The 17,685-nt window shown below is 43.4% G+C and overlaps 1 protein-coding gene across 2 annotated transcripts in view; it reads right to left on the reverse strand.

The window, feature by feature from the left end:
- Nucleotides 1–17,685, reverse strand: part of PCYT1B (phosphate cytidylyltransferase 1B, choline) — a gene marked incomplete at both ends in the record, with an annotated part of 160,957 nt that overhangs the window by 24,936 nt on the left and 118,336 nt on the right. For both annotated transcript variants that reach the window (XM_082681041.1, XM_082681040.1), the window contains 2 exons: nucleotides 9,812–10,000; nucleotides 12,653–12,795. In XM_082681041.1, coding sequence (XP_082537167.1) covers nucleotides 9,812–10,000; nucleotides 12,653–12,795 — 332 coding nt within the window. The remainder of the gene's footprint in view (nucleotides 1–9,811; nucleotides 10,001–12,652; nucleotides 12,796–17,685) is intronic.

Consider the following 17,685-nt stretch of genomic DNA (forward strand, 5'->3'; position numbering starts at 1 on the left):
ATTTATCCATTTCGTCTAGGTTGTCAAATTTGTTGGTGTATAATTGTTAATAGTAGTCTCTTATCCTTTGTATTTCTGTGGTGTCAGTTGTAATGTCTCCTTTGTGAGTTGTAATTTTGTTGTTGTGAGTCCTCTTTCTTTTCTTGATGAGTCTAGCTTAAGGTTTGTCAATTTTGTTTTCAAAGAACCAGCTCTTAGTTTTGTTGATCTTAACTACTGTCTTTTGAGTCTGTATTTCATTTATTTCTGTTCTGGTCTTTATTTCCTTCCTTTGGGCTTCCTGTATTATTCTTTTCCTAGTTCTTCGCATGTAAAGTTACGTTGTTTGAGGATTTTTTTGTTGTTTCTTGATGTTGGCATTTATTGATACAAACTTCCCTCTTAGAACTGCTTTTGCTGCATCCCATAAATTTGGGTGTGTTGTATTTCCATTTTTATTTGTCTCAAGGTATTTTTTGACTTCTCTTTTGATATCTTCTTTGACTCATTGGTTGTTCAGTAGCATGCTGTTTAATTTCCACATATTTGTGAATTTTCCAGTTTTCTTCTCGTAATCGATTTCTGGCTTCATACCATTGTAGTTAGAAAAGTGCTTGAGGGCTTCCCTGGTGGCGCAGTGGTTGGGAGTCCGCCTGCCGATGCAGGGGACACGGGTTCATGCCCCGGTCCGGGAGGATCCCACATGCCGCGGAGCGGCTGGGCCCGTGGGCCATGGCCGCTGGACCTGTGCGTCTGGAGCCTGTGCTCCGCGGCAGGAGAGGCCACAGCAGTGAGAGGCCCACGTACTGCAAAAAAAAAAAAAAAAAAAAAAATGTGCTTGATATGATTTCAGTCTTTTTAAATGTGTTAAGACTTCTTTTGTGGCCTAACATATGATCTCTCCTGGATAATATTTCATGTGCACTTGAGAAGAATGTATTGATATATGCCATTGCTTTTGGATGGCCTGTGCTGTATGTATCAACTCCATCTGGTATGTCATTTACAGCTGAATTTCTGTACTGACTGGATGCTCTATCCATTGATGAAAGTAGTGTTTTAAATCCCCCTACTATTACTGTATTGTTGTCTTTCCTTTTTTAGGTCTGTTAATACATTTTGGTGCTCCTGTCTTTGTTGTAAAGTCTATTTTGTCTTAGTTACCCTAGCTTTCTTTTGGTTTCCATTTGCATGGAATATTTTTTTCCAACCCTTCCCTTAAGTCTGTGTCCTTACATCTGAAGTGAGTGTCTTGTAGGCACCATGTAGATGTGTCAGACACTCTTTTAACTGGAAAATTTAAACATTTTCATTTAAAGTAATTATTGATAGGTATGTAAATATTGCCATTTTGTTAATTGTTTTCTGGCTGTTTTCTAGTTCCTCTGTTCCTTTCTGTTCTCTTCCTTTGTGATTTGATGACTTTCTTTAGTGTGTGCTTAGATTCCTTTATCTTTTGGTATCTACTATAGGTTTTTACTTTGTAGTTACCATGAGGCTTACACATAAAAAAATGTATGTAACAGTCTGTTTCAAGTTGATAAAAACTTAAGTTTGAGCACATTCTAAAGCTCTACCTTTTTACTCTCCCTCCTAACCCCTGCCAGATGTCTGACACCTTCGATGTCACCTTTTACATCTTTTAATCTCTTGTATCCCTTAATTATTGTAGTTACAGTTATTTTTACTCACTTATAAAGCTAGTGTGAAGGTCTTAACCTTCACACTAGCTTTATAAGTGATTAATCCATCACCTTTATAACATTATTCTTAATTTTGCTACATATTTATATTTACCAGTGAGCTTTATACTTTCATATGTTTTCCTATTAATAAGGAGCACCCTTTCTTTTCAGCTTAAAGACGTCCCTCTAACATTTCTCCTAAGGCTGGTTTCGTGGTGATGAGCTCCTTTAGCCTTTTCTTGTCTCCTTCAATTCTGAGTGACAGCCTGCACCCAGTAGAGTATTCTTGGTTGTGGGTTTTTTCTTTCAGCACTTTGACTATATCATGCCACTTCCTTCTGGCCTGTAAAGTTTCTGCTGAAAATGTGCTGCTAGTTTTATGGGGGTTCCCTTATACATGACAAGTTGTTTTTCTCTTGCTGCTTTTAAGATTCTCTCCTTGTCTGTAATTTCTGACAATTTAATTATAATGTGTCTTTCAGTTCATCTTATTTGGAACTCCCTTTGCTTCCTGGATCTGGGTCTCTGTTTTCTTCCCAAGGTTAGGGAAGTTTTCAGCCATTATGTCTTCAAGTAAGTTTTCTGCCCCTTTCTCTCTTGCTTCTCCTTCTGGGACCGCTATAATATGAATTTTGGTTGGCTTGCTATTGTCCCATAAGCTCCTTAAGCAATTTTTACTGTTTTTCGTTCTTTTTTCTTTTTGCTGCTCTGATTGGGGTGAGCTTCACAGCCCTGTCTTCACGTTCACTGAGCTTCAGCTAGTCTGCTGTTGAATCCCTCTAGTGTATTCTTCAGTTCAGTTATTGTCTCTTACTGGTAGCTGTTGGTGACCTGGTGTGAGGCAGAAGAAGGAGAGCAGAGATGGCATCTACTGGCCTCTGTTTTTGGAGTACACTTCAGTAGGTCCCTAGATGTGTGCCAAACCATTAAAATCTGTCCCTCAGGCCATAGCTCCAGGACAAGCAAATAGGCCACTTTCACAGAAAGACTGGGCTCCTGGGTCTCTTGCCTCTTGCTGTGTCCTGTGCATGGTACCTGGACGAGAAGTCTTCTCCATTGGTTACAGTCCTGTGGGATTCCTGAGCATAAGCCCCACTGGCCCCCAGGTCCAGGTGATCGAGTGGTATCTTGTGGGTGGCGGCCAGAAAAATCAGGCTGCCAAAGGAGGGTACAAGCTCCTTTCTGGAAGTTATGAGCAAAGCAAGTTGAAATGAGGCAGAGGGAGAACACAAAGATGGTACCCACCAGCCTCCGTCCCTGGAGAGTAACCAGCAGGCCCCCAAAAAGTATGTTAAATTATATACCTGCCCTTCAGGCCGATGCTTGTTTTTTTAAATTTATTTATTTTTGGCTGCGTTGGGTCTTTGCTGCGCAGGAGCTTTTAGTTGCAGTGAGCGAGGGCTACTCTTTGTTGCGGTGCGCGGGCTTCTCATCGTGGTGGCTTCTCTCGTTGCAGAGCACTGGCCCTAGGCGTGCGGGCTTCAGTAGTTGTGGATCGCGGGCTCAGTGGCTGTGGTGTGCAGGCTCAGTAGTTGCGGCACACGGGCTTATTTGTTCCACTGCACGTGGGATCTTCCTGGACCAGGGCTTGAACCCTTGTCCCCTGCCTGGGCAGGCAGATTCTTAACCACTGCACCACCAAGGAAGCCCCGATGCTTTAACGTAAGTAAATAAGCCTCTTTTACGTAAAAATAAAGTCTTTCACAATGGGAGATTATTCATCTTTAAAAAGGAATGAAATTCTGATACATGTTATAATATCGGTTGAACCTTGAAGACCTTATAGTAAGTGAAAGAAGCCGTACGACAAAGAACAAATACTGTATGATTCTACTAATGAGGTACCTAGAATAGTCAAATTGATAGAGATAGAAAGTAAAGGGGTGGTCCCCAAGGACTGGTTGGGGGGAGTGGGGAAATGTGAATTTACTGTTTAATGGGTACATAGTTTTTTAATATGGGATGATAAAAACAAAGTGCTGGAAATGGATGGTGGTGGTGGTTGGAAATCAGTGTAAATGTATTTCATACCACTGAACCGTACACTTAAAAACGGTTAAAATGGTGAATTGTGTTCTTAGTGCTGTTTGAAAAAATGAGCATTGGACCTTATATCATGTAAATCTGGTTTTTCTAAGAAAAAAGAACACACCATCCAGGTGTTTTTTTTTTCTTTAAGTAATCTCATATCAGATGGCAAATTACAGATCCACCAGGCTGACTGGATGAGGCTGAGGGAGTTCGTGGTCCAGGAAGAACCGAAAACTTGCACCTGACTTAAGGTCATTCTCTCCTGTTACTCCAGGGAAGGGGGTCTATGTTCACATGGTAAAACAGAATAGAGCCATTTTCCCTTCAAACAGGAGATGATTCTATTTTCAGAGTCAATGGAGGAATATAATAGCAGATCATTCAAAATGATATGTAATATTTTAAAGGACAGCATATGTGGCTGGGGTACTAATGTTTAAAGAGAACACTATCTTTGTTTGAAATGCTTGAATTTCCAGAGCAAACATGAAGTTTCACTAGGAAGTCGGCATCCCCTGGTCCTGACTTCTTGCCTCTCAATATCTTGGACATGAACAGGGTTGCCTCCTACATAGCAACAAAGCTTCAAAATTTAGCTCCTTTACAACCCTTCCCTTGAGACCGTCTGTCTGTCAGAGACACATCCTCCAAAGAGAGGTAATACCAAGTCTCCGCTGGGAAGGCTTCCCTTTGCATCTCTGGTTGGGTTACAGGCTCTCTTCTGAGTATGGGTCAAAACTAGTAACAAGAATCAAGCAAACAGTTAACTACATAGAGTGGTAGATGATAAGGTTGAAAATTAACATATTGGTCTCTGACAATCCACCCATCAGACTGAGTAAAAGGGGACTGAGAATCTATTACAGCAGCTGAAAGTAGATGGCTTGCTTCCAATTCCCAAAAGCAATGGCCCCACCTGCTGGTATTCACATCCTTGTGTAGTGTCCTTCCCAAATATACAAGGATTAGTCTGTGTAACCAATAGAAGATGGTAAAAGTGATGCTTTGTCACTTCTGATGTTAGATCATAAAAGACTATAGCTTTTTTTCCTTAGACTCTCACTCCCTCTGGAGAAAGCCAGCTGCTGTGTCGTGAAGACACTTGGGCAGCCTTGTGGAAAGACCCACATAGTGAAGAACTGAGGTATCCAGTCGACAGTGACATCAGAGTGTGGAAGAGGATCCTCCAGCCTCAAGTGACTGCAGCTCCAGCTGACATCCTGACTGCCAACTCCATAACAAGACCCCAAGTCATAACCATCCGGCTAAGTTGCTTCCTGACCTTCAGAAACTATGTGAGATAATGTTTGTTTTTAAGTCACTAAGTTTTGGGGTAATGTGTTATACTCTAATAATGAGTACAGCCATGAACACCATGATTTCTTCTTGCTTAGGAAGGAAGTCCTCAATCTAGATGACCTGACCTCATGTGCCCTTTTGGCAACTGGCTTTGTCACAAAAGCCTTAAAGGGAGGGTTTGGATAGACCCTAGTTTCTCCACAGTGCCACACGCTAGCCAAAGGCGAGTGAAGCAAAGTGACTGCATCCCATGGACATTTCTATCATGAAGGATCCAGTGCTGGCCTGGATAAAGAGGCTTGGCCCCAGGGTCCATCCTGGTACCTCCAAACTCCTATGAGACCATTGGAAAGGTTCATAATTTTTCTAGACCTTTGTTTCTTTATAACACTGCTATAATACTACCCTCTTATGTGATTAAAATGGGTAGACATAAAAGGACTATGTAAAAAGGAGTTGAACCTGCTATATAACTTCTAGACAGTAACATCACCACCACCCTCCTCTTACAGATGGACTGTAAGGTTTTGGGTTTTATATCCTCGTTCTTGATTCCAAACATGAGGTCACTTGGGGGAGACTTGAAGACACTATACCACAAGGTGCAAACACAAATATTCCCTGAGGCCAGGTGGGCAGCATAAAGGTGTAAGGTTAGAGAAGGTGGCAGCAAGGAAGAGTGGGGAATGTTATAGACACAGTCAACTGGAGAGTTTGTGCCCTCCCTATGAGAAAGGTTTAAGCATCGTTAAGGGCCAAGCAAACCAAGTCTGCCTACTGAAATCGAGCCACCAAATGCTAAGTTGTAAGCAAGCCCTGTCCAGCACCATAAACAACAGAAGGCTAAGGGTATGTGTTGATCTAGCAGTGCACATATCTATATAGAGCATCGATATATAGATCCATGTAGACATGGAGGATTTAGGCCTCACCATATCCTTCGCAGGTGCTAGGAAGTTCTGTGAATAGGTCTTCATCACACATCTGTTTGTTCAATCTAGAAACATTTATGGAGTACCCACTGTAAGCTACATGCTGAACCTGTTGTACCAAATTTTTTACCTTAAATCCTTGTATTTTGTACCTTTCCAAGTCTGGGTTATTTGTATCAGTACTATATTGGCAGGTTAACACAGATTCTCTATTTTAAGAAATGAGTTCCAGTCCCAAATCCACAAATAAAGAATTATTATGATAATAGCATATTCATGGAAAGCAAATTACTTAACTTGGCATTTAACATCCTTGTAACTATTCCTGTACTTTTAATGTCAACAGAACAAAAGGAACATCTGAGGCTGGCTGATACGGTAAATTAATATGAATAACAGTTTTGACACTAATAGCAAGTTTTAAAAAGAAAAGCCTCCAGTATCTTAGCTGGGTTTCATTTCTTAAAAATCACCTCAGCTCACTGTCACCAAATTCCCCTAGTACAATTCCAGCTACTATTCCACCTTCACTGGGAGCCCGAAACGACTAGTCTGTCAAGTTGCTATGTAAATGATATCCTTTCCCACCTTTGCTCACTGCAGGTGGAGGAAACATCCTCCCGCTTGAGGTACAATACCAGCGCTTCTCAGCAGAGACACATTTCTGAATCCCTGCAAGCAAATGAATGCCTACGTGGTTTCATTTTTTAAAAACCACTAGTTGTTTCCTCAGAGCCTGAAAATTAGTTGTGAAAAATGTTAACTATTTTAATGAGAAATTCCAGACTTGTTACAGAGACCACGGAATCCCAGAGAACAGGGTCTGCGCTTTACCTTCATGTCCTTCCCTAGTACCATGCACATACAAGCACATTAATCAGTGTCCCATGAATTAAAGTGAACTGAGCTGAAACCCAGGGAAAACGAAAAGGAACCCAACCCTTAGCTCCCCCACTCTTACAAGCTCCTTCTAGAAGTCATCAAGGGCTCAAGCAGCCCCTTGCAAACCCTCCACCCCTCTCAGACTCAACCAACAAGACATGGTTGGCCTATGACAGCTGCCTCTGTAATCACTTAGAGACTGCTAGGCTTTAAGCAAGGCATCTCTTGTAACTTCTCAAACATTGTTCTTTTTTCTATTGGAGTGTTTTAGATAATCCTATAATGAACCAGCTCAAATGAGCAGAGACTCAGCAGTGACAGCCCATCAATAAAATAAAGCCAAAGTGAATTTTGTTAGAGACTTCTCACGTCATAATAGGAAATCTAGGCTACTTAAAATCAGGAAAATCAAATGGAATCGTTCCTTTTTGTTGTAAAAGGAAAGTTAGTTAGCTTTAAAACGATCACTTTCCAGATATCCCATGCCTTTGGATTGGAAAAATTAATCTTGTTAAAACGGCCATACCACCCAAAGCAATCCACAGATTTAATGTGATCCCCATCGACTTACCCATGACATTTTTCACAGAACTAAAACAACCCTAAAATTTATGTGGAACCATAAAAGACCGAGAATGTCCAAAGCAATCCTGAAGAAAAAGAACCAAGCAGGAGGCATCACCCTCCCAGACTTCAGACAATACGACAAAGGCTACAGTAATCAAAACAGAGTGGTACTGGCACAAAAAAAGACCTATGGATCAATGGAACACAACAGAGTCCAGAAATAAACCCACACACGTACAGTCAATTGATCCTCGACAAAGGAGGCAAGAATATACAATGGAGAAAAGACAGCCTCTTCAGCCAGTGGTGTTGGGAAGTTGGACAGCACATGTAAATCAATGAAATTAGAACACACCCTCTCACCATACACAAAAATAAACTCAAAATGGCTTAAAGACTTAAACATAAGACATGACACCATAAAACTCTTAGAAGAGATCATAGGCAAAACATTCTCTGACATAAATTGTACCAATGTTTTCTTAGGTCAGTCTGCCAAGGCAATAGAAATAAAAGCAAAAACAAATGAGACCTAATTAAACTTGTGAGCTTTTACACAGCAAACGAAACCGTAAACAAAATGAAAAGACAACCTACAAAATGGGAGAAAATATTTGCAAACAATGTGACCAACAAGGGCTTAATTTCCAAAATATACAAACAGCTCATACAACTCAATAACAAAAAACAAACAATCCAATCCATAAATGGGCAGAAGACCGAAGTAGACATTTCTCCAAAAAAGATACACAGATGACCAAGAGGCACATGAAAAGATGCTCAACATCGCTAATTATCAGAGAAATGCAAATCAAAGCTACAATGAGGTAGCACCTCACACCGGTCAGAATGGCCATCACTAAAGTCTATAAATAACAAATGCTGGAGAGGGTATGGAGAAAAAGGAACCCTCCTACACTGTTGGTGGGAATGTAAGTTGGTGCAGCCACTGTGGAAAACAGTATGGAGGTTCCTCAGAAAACTAAAAATAGAGTTGCCATATGACCCAGCAATCCCACTCCTGGGCATATATCCAGACAAAACTCCTCTAGTTCAAAAAGATACATGCACCCCAATGTTCATAGCAGCACTATTCACAATAGCCAAGCCATGGAAATCAATGTCCATTGACAGATGAATGGATAAAGATGATGTATATGTATACAGTGGAATACTACGCAGCCACAAAAAGAACAAAACAATGCCATTTGCAGCAACATGGATGCAACTAGAAATTATCATACTAAGTGAAGTAAATCAGGAAGACAAATACCATATGACATCACTTATATGTGGAATCTAAAATATGACACAAATGAACCTATCTGTGAAACAGAAACAGAATTACAGACACAGAGAACAGACTGGTGGTTACCAAGGGGGGGGTGTTGGGGGAGGGATGCAGTGGGAGGTTGGGGTTAGCAGATGTAGGCTTTTATATATAGAATGCATAAACAACAAGGTTCTGTTGTATAGCACAGAGAACTATATTCAGTATCCTATGATAAACCATAATGGAAAAGAATATTAAAAATAAATGTATATATATGTACAACTGAATCCCTTTGCTGTACGGCAGTAATTAACATGGCATTGTAAATCAACTATACTTCAATTTTAAGAAACTATCTTTTTCATAGAACCCTCATTAACTCTGCTGATAATACTGGTTATTTACTCTGGAAGTGCATGCACAATAGAAATACCACTGGAGTAGAAGGCGGTTTCCAGAATTTTCTTTTCCCTTTCCATAATTTTCACTCAGAATTCCATATAGAATTTAGGCAAGAGACCCTGTCTACATTTTCTGTCTTAGTTTTAAGATTCAGATCATGGCCACGGTCCCTCAACACCTTTATGCCTATCCCAGCACGTACATACCATGGGGGAGAAAAGGGGGCAAATCAGGGCATGATAAGTACAGAGACAGTCCTACCTCTTCTTTCTCTCTTCCAACCAATGAAAGAGGAGTTCCTGACAACCAAAGGCGATCAAGGCAGCTGCATTTCTTTTGCATCCTCCTCCTCTGGTTGATCCAAGAGGCATCAGTTCCATGATACCACTGACCCACTTACAAGTGGGTCAAGTTCCATGATGCCACTGACCCACTTCACCCTTACCATCCAACTGGGAGACTGGGATGAGCTACGGAACCAACCTCTGCGGTAACAGACATTCAATGACTACCAAGTGGCTTCAAACTCTGGATAAGAAATAGAAATAGAGACCAGAGCTGGCTTTGGGCACTACTGGATGCCATACTGAGAGGAAATGCAGAAACTAAGGAAGTGACATAGACTTGAAGTCATTCGGGCTCATGCTCCAAGTGGAGGCCACATATTGGACTGAGATAAGGGAACCCTTGAGTAGTTCCTTGGAAAGGAGGATAAACTGAAAACACCCATTACTGCAGGGCCAAGTGAAATAATTACATACCCATGCTCCATCAGGCCCAAACAGTTCTAGGAAGTTGCCAATGAATTCCCTCGATTTCTCTTCCCACTTTTGAATTAGATCATGACTCTTTTCTTCCACTCTGTTTACAAATTCCTTTGATTTTTCCTCCACGTTTTTGACCTTTTCCTTCATCTTGTCTACCTGGTTTTGGAAGCGGTACTTCTTCTCCTGGTCCAAAATTAAAGGAGAAAGAAATGGATTTATCCAAGAGGGCATGGGAGAGATCAGTCATTCACAGAAGGGTCATATTTTATTTCAACTCATGTGTGTTCTTAACCTGAAGAGTCAGGATGCTATTTCCCAAGGGCTGGATTGACAGGAAGGCCGTCTCGGAAGAAAAGTCACTTCTCGTTAGTCTACTTGAATGTGTACAGTGAAGTACAAGTGGTTTTAATGTTCTCTTTCTTGTAAATATTGGAGTTGAATTCACTTATATAAGAGAAGAACCAAAAGTATACATTTGCCCTTTATTACGGAGAGATACTGGGTGAATACAGCCCCTCAATTCTCCTGAGACTTAGACAAAAATACGAATTGTACATAGAATGGCCACTCAGAAGCTACCTGAGCTCCCTATTTTACTGGGACATTGTTAAAACCAATATTGGTTGAAATATTGGCTGGGCCTCAGAACCCACGTGTCATACTAAAATTGTCACTGTCACGATATTTGCCATTAAGCTAATGGAACTGCATCAGTTTCCTTGGTAACGAAGGAAGATTTTGTTCTGATAGCTTCTCTGGACTGGGATTTTGTTCATAGCCTTTATGCAGCATTGCTATACCTCTGTGCCTGGAAGGCACATACGTTGGGCAAGTCACGTGTCATCTCTAAACCTCAGTTTTCTCATCTGTAAAATAGGGATAATTATCGTCCCTACCCTATAGGGGTGCTGTAACAATTAGGTAAGATAATGCATGTAAAGTGCTTGGCACAAAGCCTGGCATTTAGTAGAAGCTTCAGTGTGTGTTGGCTCTTTGATCACTATTACGCCGCAGAGGCATTTAATCACGTTACCTGGTGAGAATGGAATCAAAACCATGAAAATAAGATGAAACAAAGGCTCTTTTCCTCCATGCAATCATAAAACATTTTCTCCTGGAGAGGTAATAAGGTTTATCACTTTTCTTCACTATATGGAACTGAAGTCTATTTCATATTTCAGAATTTTTTGAGCCAGGTACAATATTACAAAACTGGGTCAGGATTCCCTGATGTAGACTTTACAAACCTTACTGCAGCCTCAGGTTGGGGTGTGAGCTACCTGTGCTGCCAGCCAGCTATACATAATACATGGTTACTATCTATATGCAGCTCTCAGGAGCAGCACGGAACACTAGAGTGAGCACTGGACCACGAGCCAAAAGGCTGGGAGGCCGCTGCTGCCTCCACCTCTACTTTGCTTGAAGGACTTTAGCCACATCCCTCTCTGAGCTCAGCTTTCCTCACTTCTGAATTCAGGGACTTGGGCTGGGCGACAGGTTCCTGCCGCCTCTGAGGTTCTGATTCATCTACATGCCCATCCAACACATTAGATTTTCTCCCTGAGCCGCAGCCAGGTTTGTTGTCACAGAAAAGCAACGGGCTCATCCACGCTGACTACACGGTTCCCTGAGCTAAGCGGCTTATCCACAGGCCGCTGAAAGAGCGTGAGCAATAACTTTTGGAAATGCCTCCACACGCTTGGATGGGCTACTGAATTCAATTGAAAAGAACAGACAGTTTAATTTATTGAAATAACCAGGGCTTTATGCTCTATAAGATACCAAATAACCACTTGGACGGAATTCTTTTCAGCCACTTGATCTGGTGCCACTTGAACCCGACATTTTCCATTTTGTTGCCCAATTTGTACGAAGCCACAGAGCCTGGACTCCCAACACTCCCTGCCTCGTGAGGACAACTAATAATGACTGACTTCTGATTCCTGAACCCTTCCTCATTCGGAGGCACGGATGATCGATTTGTGTAAGCTGCTGGATAACTGGCTGCACATACATATAAGCATCTGGTTTTGTAGAAAAATCGCTCTTGGACAGTATCTGTTTCGGGGGGTGGAAATTCCGTATGTACGGAGAGTTATTTTACTCAACTCCACGAGCGCCTCGGAGTCCAGGCCAATACGGTCTTCCAGACTCACGAGCATCACCTCCAGCAACTGGGCTGCCCTCTTTGCCTTTTAACAGCTTGTTTTAAACATTGTTTTAACAGTTGCTCTATTATTAAACTAACAGCAGCTCTGTGGGAACAAAACGGCAGAAATACAAAAGGAAGCCAGAGACTTTGAGCTTTATTTAAGCAGCTGTAATTTCTCTGGACAATAAAAAAAAAAAGCGGCTGTTAACGTTTCTAATGAGCATCTGTAAGGCCTTAATAAAATGAAAGTTGTAAAATGTTAAAACAAGAAAGCATTTCCTCTGGGTTTAGCTTTTCACTGCCTCTGCCCTCCTTCCTTCCCTTTGAGCAGAAGACAACTCTTGCCTTTTGGGAGGGCAGATCTCCCGGAAATCCTTCACCCGAGTCTGAGAACGCTAAAGGGGGAGGTTGGGGTGAAGAGAGGGAGGCGAGGCAGCTCCTTTAGAAAATGTGAAGCTCACTCGCTACCTGTGGGCCTCGGTCAACTCATGTTACCCCTTTGGACACTGGTTTCTCCATCTACAAAACGGGGATAATAATACATCACTGGGCTGTTACATGGATTGGATGAGACAAATGTCAAACATCAAGAATCCCACGTGGCGTAGAGTAAGTGATTAATGGACAGTGTTCGCAGTAGTGTGACGTGCTGGACCTCAGAGGGTCCGGGGTGGCACACTTACATTTATAAAGCTGACATTCAGTTCCTTGGCTGTGTACCCTCTCTGGAGATTGCGTCGGGCATAAACATCATAGTCACGGACAATCCTGGTGATGATGTCTGATGTTGAGATGCCTTCCGTTCTCTGCGTTGGAACAAACATTCCTGTTCCAATAGGAAAGACAGAATAAAGAAAAACAACTAAGGTGGCCCCCGGTGACCCCTCTTCTTGAATGGCCCTCCTTTCCAGGACAAAGTGGCAGCTCTTAGGTGGGTCAGTGAGGCTTTCACATCTGGCCCCAGCTGACTCTGCCAGGCTCAGTTCCGGACACTCCCTCCCTGCCATAAACACTGTGTGTTCGTCATCCTAGACCTATTCCCTGGATGCACCAGGCGCTCACCTGTCTCCCGACATTTGCTCATGCCACGCCCTTCTTTTCTGCCCCAGATCCCCCTTCCCTGCCCACAGCGTCTGCAGAGTTGCTCCTCCTCCTACAGGGTCCGGGTTCAAGGCTATGCCTCTGCGAAGTCTTTCCTGACATCACCAGGCAGAAACCACAGCACTTAGAATATAAACTTGATTTCCATTAACAAAAGTATTTTAGATATCCTTCTCCTTGTAGAAACGGAACATTTTGAAAGCACAGGTTGTGCCTTGATCATCTTTGCATTCCCAGCACCCAGCTCAGTGCCCTGGTGTCCAGCACATGGCAAGTGCTCAATAAATGCAAATTAAATGAATAAGTGAATGGAGAATAACAACCGAGTCAACGAATTAGATCACAGCAACTCCCCTTCTTCCCCTGGGAGTTCTGCGTCACATTACAGTGAAGGATAAGAGAAAGGGTGGACTATTTTTGTTGTCTCTGATTGAAAGACATGCCCAGGGGCTGCTAGATGATGTGGTACATATATACAATGGGATATTACTCCACCATCAAAAAGAATGAAATAATGCCATTTGCAGCAACATGGATGGACCTGGAGATGATCATACTAAGTGAAGTAAGACAAAGACAAATATCATATCGCTTATCTGCAGAATCTTAACAAATGATACAAATGAACTTATTTACAAAATAGAAATAGACTCACAGACTTAGAGAATGAACTTATGGTTACCAGGGGTAGGGATAGATTGGGAGACTGAGATTGACATATACACACTGCTATATTTAAAATAATCAGCAAGGACCTACTGTACAGCACAGGGAACTCTACTCAATATTCTGTAATAACCTAAATGGGAAAAGAACTTGAAAAAGAATAGATACATGTATATGCATAACTGAATCACTCTGCTGTACACGTGAAACTAACAACATTGTTAATCAACTATACTCCAATATAAAATTAAAATTTTGAAAAGAATCTGGTTTATGCTTGCACTTCTGTTGTCAACTGAAATGATGTGTTGGCAATTGAGATCTTTCTAATATGATAATGGTCACTCAGTCAGAGATATCAGGCATGAGACAGCATGATGGACAGAGCCTAGGGACGAGGGTGCTGGGTCCTCCGTTTGTACACTTGGGCAAGTCACTCAAGCCTCAGAAGGCAAGTTACTTAACCTCAGCCTCTGAAGCTGAGAAATGAGGTGGCTGCACAAGATGACCTCGGCCTCACCTGTGCCGCTTCCCTCTCCCTCACTCCTTACGTCCAATCAATTTCCTTCTACTCACCAATCTACTTCCTAAATGTCTCCCTGGTTCACCCACTTTCCTCCATCCTCCATCTAAACCAATCTAACCCCACCTTGTTCAGATTACAGCAAGAGCCTCAAAACCAGTCTCCAGGGATGTCGCTTTTCTGTCCCCTCAATCTACTCTCCACGTAGCAAGAGCCGCAGAGCAGTCTTTCAAAATATAAGTCAGATACCTGCTCAACATCCTTCATTGGCTTTCTACCGTCCTTTGTATTTGGATTCAATCCTTAACTTGACTCTGAGGCAGTTTGCCTTCTCTCTTCCCTGTGCTTCTCTCCAGTCTCATCTCAGACCCGCGTTCCCCCTTCACTCCCTAAGCCAAGGCCCCTGTGCTCCGCAGATGCAGCGGGCGCTGTGCTCCGCAGATGCAGCGGGCGCTCTTCTCACTGTTTTCTGTGGAGCTGAGCGACAGGCTGGCCCTGCCTTGGCCCAGCGGCCCTGGACTTGAGTGTCCTCCAAGGGCTGCCCCCTCCCCTCACTCTGCCACATACACTCCACCTGGTTAACTCCCGGCCATCCACTGGGGTTCACCTTTAGCATCACTTCCTCAAGGAAATCTCTCAAACCCCAGACTGGGTCTTCCTGCTTACAATTCTCGCCCATGGTCCACTGCTCTCTTCCTTCAAATATTCCCAGACAGCTTGTTCCATAACTGCCTTTTCCACCTGACTATCAGCTGCCTGAGGGAAGGCAGCGCTCCTGCCTTCTTCTCGTCTGTATCCTCAGCACTGGGTGACAAGCAGGCACCAGGAATATTTGTTGAATGAGTGACTAGAGGAACACTGATGTCTAAGTGCCTTTCCAAACCCAGTTCTCTCGGATCTATGGACAGTGGTGAATTTGTCAGCCTTCTAGCCCCAACCAGGGCGTCCCTTTGGAGCTTTCCTTCGCCACCATCTGCACATTGACAGTATCAGCAGCAGGGCGGCCCCGCTGTCACAGGCAAAGCATCCAGTTTCTAATATACTGTGGCTCAGAGGGCAGAGCTGGGGTTGGCCCCGAGGTCAGAAACTTCTTTTAGCACCTTCTAAGAAAGCGGACTCAAATAGAAAACTAAGTAGAAGGTAGAGGGTGCCGACATATAAAGGCATGGAGATAAATAGCACCCAACTGTGCACGGGGCTCTAGTGGGCAAAGATCCCTGAGAGGTCCCAAGCCAGGGGGCCTGAGACAGCATCCTCACCTTGGTGAGGGCAGCAGGGAGCTTCCTGGTGAGGAGGATATCCCGTCTTTCAATAGGCAGGCATTTCACTCACAACCACTGCCGGCTGAAATGTTAAGGAGATTCTCTAGCCACTAACTGATTTTAGCAAGTCACTCAGACACTGGTGACATGAGCTCACCGTTTCTTTGAAGCCACAGGGTGAAGTCTCTGTGGCTGAGTAACTGAAAGTTGGGGCTGGGGAGAGATTTGCTTTGGCTGGTTGGGAGGTAGGTCCCTGAAAGAAGCCAAGCCCTCTGCTGACATAATGAGGCACCCAGCTTCCTCCAAATCCTAATTATTGCTCTGCTAAAAATATTCAGTAATGAGCATGATCAAAGAACCTTTCTCATCATGCTTTGCAGAACTGCGGCGTTTGGTTATGGAACTATTTTAAGAAGCAGCAAAGCACATGTTAATGAAGGAAACTTTCAACAGTAGTAGGCAATATTAGAATGACGATGAGTAATGTGGACCTTACAGTCCACTTCATTTAAGCTCCATCTTTGCTGGAGAATTTTGACATGTAGTCTGACAAGCAGAGCAGAGGGCTGTAAAGTTTAATTCATGCCCTCGGTATCTCCGGCTTCATATAAAGTGATTTTTGACTTTCAGAATGAACCTCGATTAGAGGATAGAAGCCAAATGTGGCTGCTGACTCCATTTCTGAGCACCTTTCTTCCACGACGAACGCTCTGGCCTTCTCTACCTGGGCCCCAAACAGATTTCTACCGTGGCTCTCCCTTGGTGAGGAATCAGCAGAGTAGATCAATGGACCACAAGAAAGGGTCCTTGTGCCCATGAAAAGGCACATGTAAGTCTTATGCCTGCGCTCCGAGAGCAAGTAAAATGCCACCTGACTATTCAATTTGGAGGTGGGAATTGTGGTGGATTGAAGATGGGCACGATTCCTGTCCCTTGGAATGTGAGCTGGCCTTCGTGACGTGCTTATAACAAATAAAATGTGGCATAAGTGATGCCGCGTGGCTTCCAAGGCTAGAACCAGTGTCAACCCCAACTGAGCTCCCTGTCAACAGCCAGCACCCACTGCCCGCCACTTAAGTGCGCCATCAGGGACCTCCAGCCCAATTGGGCCAGTGTCTGACTACAACCGTTTCAGAGACCCTGAGCAAGGACCACCCAGTCAAGCCCTTACTGGAATCCTGTTCCACAAAATCATGAGCAAAATTAAGTGGCTCTTTTTCTTGGCCATGCCGTGCAGCAGGCAGGATCTTAGTTCCCTGACCAGGGATTGAACCCGTGCCCCCTGCATTGGAAGCATGGAGTCTTAACCACTGGACCGCCAGGGAAGTCCCTAAAGTGGCTCTTTTAAGTCACTAACTGCAGCAATAATTTGTTATGCAACAATCGGATGATCAATTGCTTAGAGTTAGCAAAATATTGGATCTGTTTCTACACCCAACAACTAGAACTTGAGGTTTTCCTGATTCCTCAAATCAGGAAAGTAACTTTCTCTTAGCTCACCAGAGGCTATTCACCCAGAAATAAAAACACCGGTAAATGCTTGTTGCTGCTCTACAAGGCAGTCGAAGAACTGTCACCCCAGGACATGCTGACTCAGTTAAACCTGGGAGTAACCCCTGGGGGAATCCCTGGTCTGGATTCATGCTACTCTAAGTGAGCTTTATGAACCTACAGTAGCTAACACCCTGGGAGCTCATCAGAAATGGGAATCTTAGGTCCCACCAGACCTACTGAACGCAAATCTGCACCTGAACAAGATCTTGCAGGGATCTGCAGACACACTGACACCTGACAAGCACTTGTGTGTACCAGGCCCCTCATGACAACTTTCGGAAAGAAGCAGCTTGCTCACAGCTCAGATCTTACAAAGACTTAAAAAGGTAATACTCGCCCCATGCCATAACCCATCACTGAGTTACTGACACATCAGGCAGTTTAGCCCCCTCCTCCCTCCTCTCCAACCCACCAAAGCCCACCTCGCCATGTTTCCTAGCAGCCTTCCAAGTCTAAAGCGTATGGGGTTTCCTTTCTTGGAACTCCTTACAGACAAGACTGGTATCTGAGACTGTCAGGCCTCCCGTTCTTACCCAATGTTCCTGACCACCAAGGGAGCCCTTTCTAAGAGAACAGTACAGACCTGACCAGCTCAGGGTAGCATGGAGTT

This window comes from Grampus griseus (assembly GCF_964374135.1).
Source record: "Grampus griseus genome assembly, chromosome: X".
Taxonomy (NCBI): domain Eukaryota; kingdom Metazoa; phylum Chordata; class Mammalia; order Artiodactyla; family Delphinidae; genus Grampus; species Grampus griseus.